At 36.5% G+C, this 15,438-nt stretch overlaps 3 protein-coding genes across 6 annotated transcripts; 1 reads left to right on the top strand and 2 right to left on the bottom strand.

Annotated features, from left to right (window-relative positions):
• Positions 1-323: 323 nt before the first annotated feature.
• On the bottom strand, positions 324-4,591 carry LOC137837844 (TMV resistance protein N-like). 4 transcript variants are annotated; one of them, XM_068646994.1, is made up of 5 exons: positions 4,059-4,591; positions 2,576-3,689; positions 2,115-2,405; positions 1,225-2,019; positions 324-1,092 (listed from the first exon to the last, which is right to left on the bottom strand). In XM_068646994.1, the coding sequence occupies exons 1-5, from the start codon at positions 4,526-4,528 to the stop codon at positions 484-486; spliced, it is 3,279 nt and encodes a 1,092-aa protein (XP_068503095.1). In that variant the 5' UTR covers positions 4,529-4,591; the 3' UTR covers positions 324-483. The 4 variants fall into 4 exon arrangements, with proteins under 4 accessions (XP_068503095.1, XP_068503096.1, XP_068503097.1 ...); XM_068646995.1 differs by lacking the exon at positions 2,115-2,405; XM_068646996.1 differs by lacking the exon at positions 2,115-2,405 and having other exon boundaries at positions 1,225-1,983.
• Positions 4,592-7,294: 2,703 nt separating this feature from the next.
• LOC137838893 (uncharacterized mitochondrial protein AtMg01250-like) lies at positions 7,295-7,687 on the top strand. Its single transcript, XM_068648103.1, has 2 exons — positions 7,295-7,550; positions 7,593-7,687. The coding sequence occupies exons 1-2, from the start codon at positions 7,295-7,297 to the stop codon at positions 7,685-7,687; spliced, it is 351 nt and encodes a 116-aa protein (XP_068504204.1).
• Positions 7,688-10,884: 3,197 nt separating this feature from the next.
• On the bottom strand, positions 10,885-14,942 carry LOC137837846 (disease resistance protein Roq1-like). Its single transcript, XM_068646998.1, has 5 exons — positions 14,422-14,942; positions 13,152-14,259; positions 12,793-13,083; positions 11,919-12,710; positions 10,885-11,838 (listed from the first exon to the last, which is right to left on the bottom strand). Exons 1-5 carry the CDS (start codon positions 14,889-14,891, stop codon positions 11,278-11,280), a joined length of 3,222 nt encoding a protein of 1,073 aa, XP_068503099.1. The 5' UTR covers positions 14,892-14,942; the 3' UTR covers positions 10,885-11,277.
• Positions 14,943-15,438: the final 496 nt, after the last annotated feature.

Raw genomic sequence — 15,438 nt, 5'->3', positions numbered from 1 at the left:
AGAGGTAGGAATAATTTTATCATCAGACATAACCATGCTATTGTGGAGTTTTTACAACAATACATGATTGTCTTGCAATAAAAGGTTGGCTACATCCCTTATTCTAGTCCGTCAACACAACCTTACTTTTCTTATTCCTAAAACATTTAAGATAACATGGAAGATAACACATTCACAATTGTTATCACTAGAGTATGGTTCTAGCAAATATAAACCCTCCAAATCTTAACATATTGAAGATGTAATTTAATATAATTTTGTTATTATTAGCATAAATAATTTAGAAACTAGAAAAACAATTATAAAAATATAAAACTTGAAAAGGCCTAAAATGATGAAGATACATTCATGATTAAAGATTAATATGGACACAAGTTGGGTTTATGAGAATCAAAGCAGATCATTATTTATTTATATATATATATATATATATATATATATATAAATGGAAATATCCCATTCATACCCTATGTGAGTTGGTGCTCAAGCTAGTAATAAAATAAAAAATAAAAGCAAGAAAACAAAAAGAAAAAAACCTAGGAAAAATTTGCATGTGGGGAACAAACCTATGCTTTGTAACAAGGAGTAGTTTTGTGATTGAGAAGCATTTAGATCTTTGTCTACTTTCTTGTTGCTATAAGGATCATCAAACCGAATGTCCTCCATGATGCTGTTTTCCTCTTTGAATACATGGATTCCTGTTGCTTTAACAATTGAGGTCTTTATCACACCTTCATATGTAACCTCCACATGCTTCCATTCCTTTCCTAAAGGTAGTTCACACAAATTACCATACACAGGTAGCACTTGTAGATCAAAGAGGTATGTTTGATCCAATTCAAACATCCTCTCTATTTCCTTGAAACAAAAGAATTTTGATTCTTGAACTTTGCCATCAATGAACACCATAGGTCTAATGAAATGAAACTCATCTTTATCACCTACAGGTGCAATAAGAAGAGAAAGAACTTTGGCAGGAAACTTATTACGAAACCAGAAAGAACTTGAAGATCCACTGCTTTGGTGATCAAACCAGTCTGGAATACTTGTTCCTGAAAACCAGAATTCAGTTTTTCGAGCCTCGTGCATTTGCTGTTAGTCATACATAATTCATAAAGAACTCATTAGCTATAACAAACATTGCTGATAAAAAAAAAGCTATAACAAACATCAAGAGCACTACGTGTTATCAATCAGAAAAGTATTTAAAAAGCAAGACAAAACCTTATTCAGCAACATGCTTGAGCTCGAGGAACTCAAGGATATACAGTTTATTGCCTTGAAACGCTTTAATTTTGGTGGAACCCCTCTAATTTCCTGAAGATGCTTGCAATGACTCACATCAATAGTGTAGAGGTTGTGAAATTCTTTGATGCATTCAGGAAGGAATTTGAAGTTATTTTCCCTTAGAAATAAACTACGCACTTGTGCCAACTGCATGAAACCTGTTGAGAAGAAGTGATCATCAAGGTTGCAAGACGAGGCCAAAAACCAATCTACCTTTGAAGAAACCATTGAGCCTATGTTATCTTCACCATCTTTTGATTTTACCCATTGCCACCCCTTGCAATTAGTAACACTAATATCCAACAACTCAGGCATCATGACAATGCTACTTGGTAAGTGAACAATTTCACATGACAAGATTAAGTCTTCGAGTCGAATAAGGTTTTGAAACGAAACTGGCAATTCTTTTATGGGAAGCTCCTCCAATCGAAGTACCCTTATGTTTCCCATCTTTCCTAGTATTTCTGGAAATTTCTCTAGATTCGAACAATATGAAAGTTCTAGACTTTCAAGAGTGGGCAAGTTCAAAGGTGGAAAACTCATAAGCTTGTTGCAACCTTCCGCATTCAATATTTTCAGTTTAGTCATAAAACCAATAGAGTCGTGAACCGCAACTAAACTGTCACACTCTTTGAATGAAACTTCCTCCAAATTTGGGAGATCAGACATATCAGGTATCTGTGTTAAAAATTTGCACTGGTCAAAATTCAAGACAGTTAGATTCTCGAACTTCTGCAAAGAAAATAAAGAGAGACAAAAAATTAAGAATCAAATGAATAATTGTTTTTACTAGTTTACAATATGAGAAAAACACTATTTAAACTTGCCTTCAACGAGCCATGGAATCCAAATGACATAAAGATGCTGTCAGTTAAGTTGCAGATGACGAGTTTATTTGGAAGAAAATTTGATGGAAAACAATTTGAAGGGTATCCATGCCATTCCAGTACACTCAAACTTTCCGGAAAATAATTGGGAACTTTAGAAAATTTAACATTTCTAATAATAAGTATTTTAAGGTTGTTCATCCTTTTGAACGCGTTTGCATTCCATTCTAGTGTTTCTTCTTTCTCACTTATAGACAAATCCAGACAAATGATTTCAATTTTGCTAGTTCCCTGTTGACGCAAAAGTCACATTCACGAATCAATGAAATCCACATGTTGAGAGAAGTTTAAAATTCTAATCAGACAAAATAACTTTGCAAATTGTCAAGAAAAAAGAATACTATGATGTGAAAAGATGACAGAAAAATATTGAATCAAAGATATAAAAGCAAATCACTTACTGTGTTGTGTTTTAAAACATGAATGATATCTTTAGGTAACCATAATCTCCTGCGTTTCCCTGGCTCTTTGGGTGACTCTTGCTGGTCAATTTGCCTACCCATGTCCTCAATCAAGTCGTGCATTTCAACAACACTACGCCTTCCACGCCAAACCTTTATGAGAGATTTTTCTACCAACACCCCAACATGATGTTTCATGTTGTTATCATAAAGAGCACCAAGTATATGTTCAACTTCTGTCAAATTACTTCCTTTGAAGCAACAAGCAATGTCAAGAAAAACACTTTTTTCTTCTTCTCCCAAAGCATCAAAGCTTACTTTAAGTATCCCTAGGATTTCACGATTAGGAATTCTTTTGTAATGTTCAATAGCAGACTCCCATTCCTCCACACTTTTTCCAACCAAGTTGGAACCTATTACTTCTAAAGCCAATGGGAGACCAGAAGCATAAGTTACTACACGTTTCAAGACATCCTTGTAACTTGGATCAAAATTTTCCCTTTTGAAAGCATTCCATATAAGCAATTGAAGAGAATCATTCTTGTTCAATTCCCCCACCTCATAAGTTCTTTCAACCTCATGAGATTTTAGCAGTTGTTCGTCCCGAGTGGTAATGATAACTCTGCTGCCGGGACCAAACCAATCGGATCTTCCAGCAAATGCTTGTAACTGCTTTCGGTTGTCAACATCATCTAGAATCAAGAGAACTTTCTTCCTACGGAGCCTTTCTTGTATCACTGAAATTCCTCGTTGCACACTTGCTAAGTTGATGTTCTTCTCTCCAAGTATTTCAGAAAGAATGAGGGTTTGGAGGTGTTTTAACCCATATTTGTTTGATTCTTCTCTAACATTTTGAAGAAAACATGAGCCATCAAAATCACCAGCAATTAAATTATACGCTGCTAGAGCAAGTGTTGTTTTTCCTATCCCTCCCATTCCATGGATCCCTATCATGTGGACAACATCATTAGATCCAACATCCAAAAGTTTCTTCACTTTCAGCACTTGTGACAGTAGACCAACTGGGTGATCCGCAACATGTAAAGGAGCACGATTAATCTCCCTAGAAACCCGTTCAACAATTCTACCAATAAAGTCGTATTGGTATTCATCTCTGTTTCAAAACAAAACATATGTTGGAGATTCTACACACTGACTAAAGATTCATATTATATAAGTGAATGCAAATCTCAAGCCGGTTTTTATGAGATTGAGTTAGATTTAAAGTTCACTTCTTAATATGGCATCAGAGCCATTTAAAGCTTATTTTAACAAGAGTTTGTTGGGTTTATCACTTCACACTAAAAAAGGTTAAGCTTTATGAAGTTAAACTAGAAGCATTGTATCCATGTTCTCTTGATACTTATAGTAATTGTCAAATGGTTAAGTGTTTCTTTTTGGATTTAAATAACGTTAAATCATTAGAGAACTAAAACATGATCCAATAAAAGTTATAAAGTAAAAAGATTGGTAAGGTGGGTACCCATCTTTAAAATGATAGCCAGATAAGTCAGCAACTTGACGCAGAGCCACCTTCCATTTCTGCAGCTTCTCCTTCTTATCTTTGAACCTCTTTTGATGCTTAGCCAGTGCTTCTTCATAGCTACCTTTCTGATGTCTTACATGAGAAGGATCCACCTTATAAAACACGGGTATAACCAACATCCCTTTAGTCTTGCAGTGAAGGATGGTAGCGAGTTCATCCAAGCAAAAGGAGGAAGAAGCATAGTTGTGAGAGAGCACAACTATGGCAATCCTAGACTCTTCAATTGTCTTGAGAAGTGTTGCTGTTATTTCTTCTCCACTTTCAAGTTTGTCATCATCAAAGAAAGTGTGAATTCCCTTGTCAGAAAGAGCTTTGAAGAGATTGGCAGTGAAATCATAACGCGTGTCTTCTCCTCTAAAGCTGAGGAACACATCATAGGTGAATCCATGGGAACTTGGAGTTGCCATTACAACAAACTCTATAGAGTGATAATGGTTATGCAGATGGAATCAAACTTTGAATAAATGTGAAAATGGAAGACCGAAGTAGCAGAGAATAAATAGCGTGGGTCCTGTTGTACAATAAACGCGTGAAACTTTTGAAAAATATCTTTGTTACTGTCTTTCTAACGTGCTTCACTTTTTGGTCAATAGTCAACACAATAATTATCAATTCATTTTATAAAGATTATACAATATAAAATCACATATTTTATATATAGAAAATATTTTTTGCAACAATATTTTCTTTAATGTAAATTTATTTTTACATAAGTGATTTTATTTAGATTAATTGTGAGTTTTTTTTTTGTCGTATTCATTATTTACTTTATTTTTTAGTTTTTGCTCAATCCTGATTTTTCTTTTTCTTTTTTACTTATGTACTCTAAAAGATATTACACATTTATAATGAATTTTCTACCAATTTAAAACTTAATCTACTAAATAATATTTTTTAAAATAAAAATAGTTTATCTTGATTTGAAATGTGATGCTATTCTTGTTTGCTTTTCTGCATATCAAAATCTTGATATCCACAGTGTCCCGTAAGTTCAATTGTATAACCTAAATCTAAGACCTTGAGAAAATGAAAAAAGTTTGAATAAAAACCTCTTATTAGCTTGTAAATTTTGTGTGGAACTTTGTTCACTTGCTTATTTTGTTACTTTAGTCAACATTATATAAATGTGGTTCAAAGATCAATAAAGATCACGTTTATGATACTATTAATTAATTATATAAAAAAATTTAAGTGTTGTTTTTAAAATGTGTTTTTAAATAATAAATTGTGATCTAAAAGTGGTTTAATTTAAATGTGGTTTAAAATGTATAATTGGGTCATCAACTAAAATAGACGACGTCTTTCGGATCATAAATGTTGTCACAATTTAGTGACAATGACCTTTTAAAAAAAAACATGTGATCTCAAATAATAAAAGTGTGGTCTTTAGTTGTATTTAATATAGGCAACTATCATTAGAACATGGTTAGTTTAGCCATGTGTTTTTAAATTATTAATATTGTCAATCTCATTCTTTTTTCTCTCTGCATTTTCTACCTTCTCTCTTCTCTTATTTTTGTTTATATTTATGATTCTAAATTAATTTTGTACTGTTTCTAAAATGTCATATTGTATCTTTATATCTCTCCTTTTTTTTTTATCAATAATAAATAATATAATAAATAGGAATAGTATTTCAACTCGTATAAATCAAACCTAATAAATTGGTATAAAAAAAACCTAAGATTGTGGATCAGCATGATTGAGTTTCCTATGAAGCTTCGTATATGTTTATTTTTTTTCCATGTTGGTAGCACGTATTTGCCTTTTGTATCCATTGCCAATTTTGTATACTTAGAAGCAATTTTGTAACATTCAACATTTGAACGATGTGAATGACCACCACGATCATGACCTCGTCCACGTCAGTTTTGTCCCTTTTCTTCATTGTTGTTTCCATGACCACGACCTCCGCGTCCATGTCCTCTCCCTCGGTTATGTTGCCCGTAGATCACCTTGTCTTCCTTTATGATCATCTTTGCTTGTAAGGCTTCCTCAAAGACTTATTGCTTCTTTTTCTTTTTTCGTTGTACATGTGCTTCAAGAGAACCTGAGAGATCATCAATGGTCATCTCTTCCAAGTTTCTTGACTCCTCAATTGAACATACAAAATTTTCAAAGTCATCCGTCAATGACGAAGAATCTTCTCCACGACCCTTGCATCCATGAGAGTTTCTCCATTGCGTTTAAGTTGATTGGCTATCGTTTGCACACGAGTGATGTAACAAGATACATCTTATGACTCCTTCATCTTCATGGCCTCCAACTCACCTCGTAGAGTTTGAAGCCGCATTTGTTTAACTCAGACTGCACCCTTGAACGCCTTTTCCAAGATGTCCCATGCTTCCTTTGAAGTGGATGCACCAACAATCTTCTTAAAGATTACCTCATCAATAACTCGATACAACATGTACAAAGCTGCCTTATCTTTCGATCGTGTCTCTTTCAACACTTTGATTTGGGTCATCGAGTAACCAGTAGTATTTTCTGGTTCTTCAAAACCTTGTTGAACCACCTCCCAACAATCTTGAGATCCTAGATGGACTTTCATTTGGATGCTCCAATTGTCATAATTGGCCATCTTTGTTAATTTAGGAAGAGACATATTATTGGTTATACTGGCCATAGATTTGATACCAATTTGTGAATAGAGAATAAATCTTGTATTTCACTGCTACTGTTCAGATAAGAATACCGTCTCTGTACATAGTCTTACAATAGATTTTTCAAATTCTACATTCTCTCTCATCAAAGCTATACTATAAATTACATTTAAAATCACAATATAAATGACATTCAAAACTATGATTAAAGCTAATAATTATTAACCATTCAAATTTCTAAATAAAACTGATGACGACTTTGAGTTTAATGCTAACAGCTAATTGGTCGTCAGAGGAAGGTAAAGGCAGTGATTTGCGGATCTCGCGTTCAAATTTGAATGGAGTAGTAGGTGAAGATGAGGGCAGGGACAGTGATCTGCAGCTGCCGCTGTCACAATTGTATGGAGTTGTAGGTGAAGAAGCGGGGGAGAGATTTTCCACTCCGCTGAGGCATCGGCGAAAGCGTGGCCTATGGGAACTGGGTGTAACCACTTTTAGATCAAGCTGGAAGGAATGTTCAAATATTACGAAAAGACGTATGACTCGGTAAGATGAGAATTCCTTTATGACATGATGAAGAAGTTGGGTTTCCCAAGTAAGTGGATTGAGTGGATAAGAGGGTGTTTGGAATCGGCTACAGTCTCTGTTTTGGTCAATGGAAGCCCTACATCCGAATTCAAACCCATGCGAGGACTTAGGCAGGGCGACTCGCTAGCGTCGTTTCTCTTTATCATTGTTGTAGAAGGGCTAGCTGGGTTAGTGAGACAAGCTCTAAGAGCAAATTTTCTTCAAGGAATGAAGGTTGGAAGGAGTGAGATAGAGATTTGTATGTTGTAATTTGCGAATGATACACTTTTTATGTGTACAGATAATTACAGTAATGTTGTGGCGATAAAAGCTATTTTGAGATGCTATGAGCTAGCCTCTAGGTTGAAGATTAACTTACGCAAATCGAAGTTATAAGGTTTAAATGTTGATAGGAACTTTCTTGTCTATTTTGCCAAAACTCTTAATTGTACACAAATGAAGGCTCCCTTTAAGTATCTAGGGATGGAAGTAGGAGACAACCCTAGAAAGAAACAATTTTGGGAACCAATTGTGAACAAGATCAAGAAGAGGCTTAGTGGTTGGAAGGGGAGGTACTTATCACTGGCAGGAAGAATATGTCTTATTAAGTCAGTGTTTACAACTTTACCACTTTTCTACATGTCCTTTTTTAAGGCTCCAGAATCGGTGTGTAAAAGCATTATTAGCACACAAAGGAGATTTCTATGGAGGCGGGGGAAGGATAATAAACCTATTGCTTGGGTTAGCTAGGAGAAGTTGTGATGTCCGAAGGAGGAGGGAGGGCTGGGATTTAAAGACATTAGAAAATTCAATGATGCACTCCTTGCTAAATGGAAATGGCGTCTTATGTTGGAAGAAAGTGGGAGATGGAAAGAGGTGTTGATGTCTAAGTACGGAATGGAGCCTGATCACAACAGACAACAAGTAAATCTTATGTCCTGGTGGTGGAGAGATTTATCCAAAGCATGCGGTGAGGGAGAAGGAAATGGGTGGTTTAGAAATGAAACAGGATGGAGAGTGGGAGCAGGAGATACAATTAGTTTCTGGAATGGTATCTGGGGAGGTAACAAAAGTTTGAAAGACGCTTTTCCGAGGTTGTTTTCAATATCCCTAGATCAATGGAAGAATGTGGGAGAAGTAGGGGTTTGGCTGGGTATTGTGTAGGGCTGTTTAAGAGAAGAGGTTGTGGAGGAAGGAAGCTGGTAGGGTGGAGATGCTGTCAGGTTTGGGCAGCTGGATGGATCAAAAGTGCTAATGCCTTGAGAAGAGATGGTACAGGGGTTTTCATGAAGTGGATCTCTGTCATGGGTGTGGATGCTGGTGTGGTTTTCTGGTGTGCCAAGGTGTAAGAGGCAGCAATCTTTTGCTGCAGCTCACGACAATGTTATCTTGGCCTTTTGTATCTCAAGAAGTCACTTACAGGTTTCTGGTTTATGCAGGTTTGTTGTGGGGTCTGCAAGACCATAAATATAACCTGTAGGCCCATGTCCAAATGTTGGTCAATGCTTTGCAATTTTTGTAGGCCTGTTATGCACGTTTTGTGGTTGGTAGACCAGTTCCTGGTGCTTAACATACGTGGATGTGCGGAGATGTAATAGAAGGATACAAATATGATCCAAACTGCTGGTATGTAGTTATGGAGGAAGCAAAGAAAATGTTATGACATGAAGTAAGAAGAATTAAGAAAGTGAAGGGTGCTGTGAGTTAGCGAAATGGCCACGAAAGTAGATTGGCAGCAAGGTCCGGGCATCACTTTGGCATTACAAATGTTGATCTTGAATTGATGCAATGGGAAGGGAGGGAGTTTTTTTACACCTAGCCTTTAGCTTGCTAAAATTCCAACAGCTACCTAGCCATCAAGTTTCTGATTCTGCTGGTTTTGTGCAAAACCAGTTTTCTTGGGACTCGGTCTATTTAAATACTTTAAGATGCAGGTGTGGGGGAAGGAAGAACTAGGCCTTTTTTCTGTGAATTCTGCTTATGAGTGCCTTGCCAAGCAGTCTTGTGGAACCCAATCCGATGTGTTTAATCTCCTTTGGAAGACTAAGGCATTCCCAAATGTGATCGTGACAGCTTGGAGAGTGCTGCTGGATAGAATCCCAACAAGGGTGAGTTTGAGTAGGAGAGGGGTGATGATGGAATCTACGCTATGTGCAATGTGTCAACTTAAGGAGGACTCTTGTCAACATATCTTCTTGGTGTGTAAATGCGCACAAAGGGTATGGTCCTTGTGCTTCAAATGGATAGGTATCTCTTCTGTTCAACAGAATGATTTAAATCTGCACTTTATGAGTTTTTATCTGAGCAATGCTAGCAAGAAGCAAAACCTGGTATGGAAAGGTGTTTGGGCATCTATTATTAGGTGTATCTGGGACCAAAGGAACCTGATTGTATTCAAAAAAGGGCTAGTAGATGCGGAGGAGGTGTTTCAGAAGGCTCAACTCAAATCCTGGCTTTGGATGAAGCACAAGGTGCATTCCTTTACTTATTCTTTCGTAGACTGGATTCTTAATCCAATGCTTTGCATTATAAGTTATAATTAGGACTCCTAGATGCCAAGAGTTTTAAGACTACAGCCTATACTGGATTTATAGTTGGTTGGAGGTGTTGGTGGGTTTGTCATGACCTGCAGCTGGTGCAAGATGGAAAGGACATATGTGCTTGTATGCAAGGGAGTCAAAAAGAATGTTAAGGACATGATGGAGGATTCTGTTTTGATGTGTCTTTTAACAGACCAATAGAGGTAGGGTGTAAGCTGGTTCAGGGTTCTGTGTAAGTCGAAGTTGTAAACTCCAACCAATCTAAGTGCGAGATGAACCCTGGCAAGTAGGAAGTTGGTTTCTGATAAAAGTGAGCTTAAAAGGAGCAAACAGGGGGAAGCCAAAGTCCAAAAAGGAGCGAATGGAAGATGCTGCATTGAAGTGATTAATTCTGTGACAAGTGCTACAATCGTGCCACTGCAAGCTGGGTAGAAGGAATGTCAATGAGGTGGTGGAGATAACCAATATTTTGGTGTATTTTGATGGTTTTGTAGCTGCAGTTTGCAGTGCTTATAGCATTCGAATACGAGCACGGTGCTAGCTGGAATAGGATGTCTAGCTTATGCACTTCTGGGGTGTTTGTTCATCTTTTTATTCTTGGAGATTCTTAATGTGGTTTGGTTTATGTAAAAGGGTTGGGATACCCCGTTTGTATCCCTCTTAATTTAATTTCATTCTTTGCTGATAAAAAAAAAGATTCTTGAGTTAAGTGGTGTGTCACTTAACTCTCCTTTGTTTGTTGAATGCCTAAATTAAGAGGGATTTATGTATAAAGGTTGAGAGACTATTGAAGTGTTTCATTTTATTCTATTAATTCATTGCTAATTAAAAAAAAAACTTCCGCTTTTAAGCTTTTACATACTGATATTTGAGGGCCATTTTCAAAACCTAGCATCCACAAGCAAGACTATTTCCTAACTTTTCTAGATGACCATGGACATGTTTGGACCATTATGATGAGATTTGAATTTGAAGTTAGCACCTTTTTCAAAATTTCATTACCACAGTTTAGACTCAATTTGATAAGAAGGTGAAGATTATCAGGTTTGATAATGGAGCAAAGTTCATGATATTTTATTACTATGCTACCAAGGGCATTGTTCACCAGAAAAGTTGTTTCCAAACTCCAAAACAGAATGGTCGATTAAAAAAAAGACATCAACATCTTTTGAACATAGTCACGGCTCTGCTATTTCATTCCCAGGTTCCCAAAAATTGCTTAAACCGCTACTTAACTAACTAATTAGATCCCTGCGCCTCTCTTTAACAATGCTTCTCCTCACAGCATGACTATGGATTCAAGTCAGATTTAGAACTCCTCAAGGTGTTTGGGTGTCTCTGCTATGCATCCACCTAGCAATAACATAGAAGAAAATTGGTTCCAAGGCTCGAAAAGTTGTGTTCTTGAGTCATAAGCCAACTATGAAAGGTTACATTCTGCTAGATCTAGCCACTCATGAGAGTTGTAAATAAAATAAGAGCAAACAAAAGGTGAGAAAAGAAAAGAAGAAAAACTACTAAAAACTTGCATGGCCACACTTTTGTGATGGTGTAAGGATCATCATATCGAATGTCCTCCATGCTCATGCTTTCCTCTTTCACTGCATGCATTCCCATTGCTTTGATGAGTGAGGTATCAAACAAACCTTCATACGTAACCTCCACATGCTTCCACTCCTTTTCTAAAGCCATTTCCATCAGATCATCATGGAAATGTAACTGTCGTAGATCAAAGAGGTGTATATGATCCAATTCCACCATCTTCACTCCTCCCTTTTTACGATGAAAACGATATTCTTGAACTTTGCCGTTGATTAACACCATGGGTCTAACTAATCCTGAAGTGACATCATCCAGTACAGGTGCAATAAGAAGACAAAGAACTTTTGCAGGGAATTTATTTCGAAACCAGAAAGAGATTGAAGGTCCCTTGCTTTGTTTATCCAACCATGCTGGAATACTTCCTCCTGGAAAGACAAACACTGTCCCTCCAGCCTCGTGAAGTTGCTGTCAGTCACAATTCATCAAGAATTCATTAAATGAACTATACATTATGAAATCAAATTCATTAAAAACAAGACAAAAACCTGATTTAACAGCATGCTGGAACCTGAGGAAGTCAATGATACACAGTTTATTGCCCTGAAATGTTTTAAGTTTGGTGGAATCCCTCTGATTTCCTCAAGAAGTTTGCAATCACTCACGTCAAGAGCATACATGTTGTGAAATTCTCGGAGGCATTCAGGAAGGAATGTGAAATTACTTTTCTCTAGCCACATTTGTCTCACTTGAGCCAACTGCGTGAAACCTTTTGAAAAAAAATCATCATCCAGGTTGTAAGAATAAGACCAAAACGATTCTACATTTGAAGATACCGTTGAGCCCACTTCTTCTTCACCCTCTTTAGATTTTACGCATTTCCACTCCTTGCAATTATAAACTATAAGCTCAGACAGTTCAGGCGTCAAGACAATGCTACTTAACTGAACAAAATCACAGTCCACGTATAACTGATGGAGTCCAGTAAGATTTTGAAATGAAACTGGCAATTCTTTTATAGGAAGTTTAAGCAGACTAAGTTTCCTTATGTGTCCCATCTTTCCTAACATTTCCGGAAAATTCTCAAGACTGAAACAAAAGGAAAGTTCAAGAATTTCAAGAGAGGCCAAGCTGAGAGGTGGAAATCTCCAAAGCTTCTTGCATCCTTCAGCACTTAATATTTTAAGGTTAGTCAGAAAACCAACTGAGTCGTGCACTTCGATTAAACTCTCACACTCTTTAAATGAAAGTTTCTCCAAATTTGGAAGCTCAGATACGTCAGGTATCCGTGTTAAAAGTTTGCAGTTGTCAAAATTCAAGATGGTTAGCTTCTCGAACTTCTGGAAAGAAAATATAAGGTAAAAGAAATAAGAAGGCAATCAACAATTTACAAGGTGAGGAAGTTTTACACTCTAAACTTGCCTTTGATGAGCCAAGCAACCCGAATGAGGTAAAGCAACTGTAAGGTAACTTGCATATGAGAAGTTTGTTGGGATGAAAAGTAGATGGTAAACAATTTGAAGGATATTGGTACCATTCCAGTACTTTCAAACTTTCAGGAAAATAACTGGGACCTTGGGAAAATTTACAATGTCTAATAATAAGAATTTTGAGGTTTTCCATGTCCTCCAAGGCCTTTCCATTCCATTCCACCATTTCTCTTTTGTCTGATGTGAAGAGATCCAGACACACCCTTTCAATTTCACTAGTTCCCTGTTAAAGTATAACGTGACCATATGAGACAAAAAATGGAAATCAAGATATTCATGAGTCTCACTCACCTTGTTGTGTTTTAGAACTTGAATTATATCTTTAGGTGACCATAATCTCCTGCGCTTCCCTGGCTCTTTCAGTGATTCTTGCTGGTCAATTTGTTTGCCCATTTCCTCAATCAAGTTGTGCAATTTAACTGTTCCATCCTGATTTATCTTTATGAGAGATCTTTCAACCAACACTTCGATATGATGTTTCATGCAGTCATCATAAAGAGCACGAAGCATAATTTCAACCTCTGTCAATTTATATCCTTTGAAGCAACAAGCAATGTCAAGAAAAACACTCTTCTCTTCTTCCTCCAAAGCCTTAAAACTTACTTTAAGTTTTTCTAGAATTTGACTATTGGGAATTCTTTTATATTGATTGATAGCAGATTTCCATTGTTCCACACTTTTTTCAAACAGGTTGGAACCAATTACTTCCAAAGCCAATGGAAGGCCAGAAGCATAAGTTGCTACACGATTCAAGACCTCCACATAACTTGGATCAACTTGTTCCGTTTTGAAAGCTTTCCACGTGAGCAACTGAAGAGCATCCTTTCTGTTCAATGTCTTGACCTTATATGCTCTTTTCACCTGATGAGATGCCAGCGGTTGTGTATCTCGAGTTGTGATGATGACCCTGCTGCCGGGACCAAACCAATCAGGGCTTCCTGCCAGTGCCTGTAACTGCTCGCACTTGTCAACGTCATCAAGAATCAAGAGAACCTTCTTTCGCTTCAACCTTTGTTGTATCACTGAAATTCCTTCATGCTCACTTGCTAAGTTGATGTCCTTCACTCCAAGTATTTTTGAAAGAAGGATGCTTTGGAGGTGTTCTAGCCCATGTTTGTTTGATTTCTCTCTCACGTTTTGAAGAAAACAAGAAGCATCAAAACAGACAGCAATGAAATTATAAACTGCTAGAGCGAGTGTTGTTTTTCCTATCCCTCCCATTCCATGGATAGCTATCATGTGGAATCCATCACCAGATTCAACATTCAGAAGCTTCCTTAGTTGTAGCACTTGCGGCCCTAGTCCAACTGGGTAATCCGCAACATGTAAACGACAAGGATTAATCTTGTCGCAGACCGAGTCCACAATATTCCCAATAAACTTGTATTCGTATCCATCACTATTTCAAACAAAAAGGTTTAAATGAAGCTAAAATTAAGCCCTTTTGTCCATGTCTTAGTAATTGTAAGTTTTATCGTGGGAATTTTAACATTAAATCATTAGAGAAATAATACATAATCCAACAAAAATTATAAAGTAAGAGATTAGTACAGTGGTGTACCCGTCTTGGAAGTGACAGCCAGACAAGTCAGCAACTTGACGCAGAGCCATCTTCCATTTCTGCAGCTTCTCCTTCTTAGCTTTGAACCTCTTTTGAAGCTTAGCCAGTGCTTCTTCATAGCTACCTTTCTGGTGTCTTACATGAGAAGGATCTACCTTATAAAAGACGGGTATAACCAAGAGGCCTTTAGTCTTGCAGTGAAGGATGGTAGCGAGTTCATCCAAGCAAAAGGAGGAAGAAGCATAGTTGTGAGAGAGGACAACTATGGCAATCCTAGACTCTTCAATTGCCTTCACAAGTGTTGCTGTTATTTCTTCTCCGCTTTCAAGTTTGTCATCATCAAAGAAACTGTGAATTCCCTTGTCACTAAGAGCTTTGAAGAGATTGGCAGTGAAAGCATAACGCGTGTCTTCCCCTCTAAAGCTCAGGAACACATCATATGTGAATCCATGGGAACTTGGAGTTGCCATTACAACAAAGTCTATACAGTGATAATGGTTATGCAAATGAAATCAAACTTTGAATAAATATGAAAATGCCAAACTATAAATAACGTGGGTCCTGCCTGTTGTACAATAAGCGCGTGAAACATTGGAAAAAAATCTTTCTTACTGTCTTTCTAATTTGCTTCTCTTTTGGTCAATAGTCAACACAATAATTATCAATTCATTTTATAAGATTATATAATATAAACTCACATATTTTATATATAGAAAATCTTTTTTGCAACAATATTTTCTGAAATGTAAAACATTTCTTTTTTACATAAGTGATTTTATTTAGATTAATTGTGAGTTTTATTTTGTCACATTCAATATTTACTATTATTTTTTAGTTTTTTCTCAATCCTGATTTTTCTTTTTCTTTATACTTTGGTACACTAAAAAAATTAGACATTTTAAAGATAAAATAGAGATTACATACATGTTTGTTCACATCTAATTAACTGAACATAGGACAAGAATTATAATTATGATATAAAAGTACTCTAATAACAAATAAAATAAAATAAAACCA

This window comes from Phaseolus vulgaris, chromosome 4, assembly GCF_000499845.2.
Source record: "Phaseolus vulgaris cultivar G19833 chromosome 4, P. vulgaris v2.0, whole genome shotgun sequence".
NCBI lineage: Eukaryota > Viridiplantae > Streptophyta > Magnoliopsida > Fabales > Fabaceae > Phaseolus > Phaseolus vulgaris.
The sequence above is the reverse complement of the archived record's forward strand: the minus strand, read 5'-3'. Positions and strand labels throughout refer to the sequence as shown.

What these genes read in the sequence shown, in the direction of transcription:
- LOC137837844 (XM_068646994.1), bottom strand. Translation starts at nt 4,528, where the DNA reads ATGGCAACTCCAAGTTCCCATGGATTCACCTATGATGTGTTCCTCAGC. An exon ending in GGCTATCATTTTAAAGATGG is followed by an intron (nt 3,690 to 4,058) that starts GTACCCACCTTA and finishes GTTTTGAAACAG; the next exon opens with AGATGAATACCAATACGACT. An exon ending in GATTCCATGGCTCGTTGAAG is followed by an intron (nt 2,020 to 2,114) that starts GCAAGTTTAAAT and finishes TTTTCTTTGCAG; the next exon opens with AAGTTCGAGAATCTAACTGT.
- LOC137838893 (XM_068648103.1), top strand. Translation starts at nt 7,295, where the DNA reads ATGATGAAGAAGTTGGGTTTCCCAAGTAAGTGGATTGAGTGGATAAGA. An exon ending in AAGGAGTGAGATAGAGATTT is followed by an intron (nt 7,551 to 7,592) that starts GTATGTTGTAAT and finishes TTATGTGTACAG; the next exon opens with ATAATTACAGTAATGTTGTG.
- LOC137837846 (XM_068646998.1), bottom strand. Translation starts at nt 14,891, where the DNA reads ATGGCAACTCCAAGTTCCCATGGATTCACATATGATGTGTTCCTGAGC. An exon ending in GGCTGTCACTTCCAAGACGG is followed by an intron (nt 14,260 to 14,421) that starts GTACACCACTGT and finishes TGTTTGAAATAG; the next exon opens with TGATGGATACGAATACAAGT. An exon ending in GGTTGCTTGGCTCATCAAAG is followed by an intron (nt 12,711 to 12,792) that starts GCAAGTTTAGAG and finishes TTTTCTTTCCAG; the next exon opens with AAGTTCGAGAAGCTAACCAT.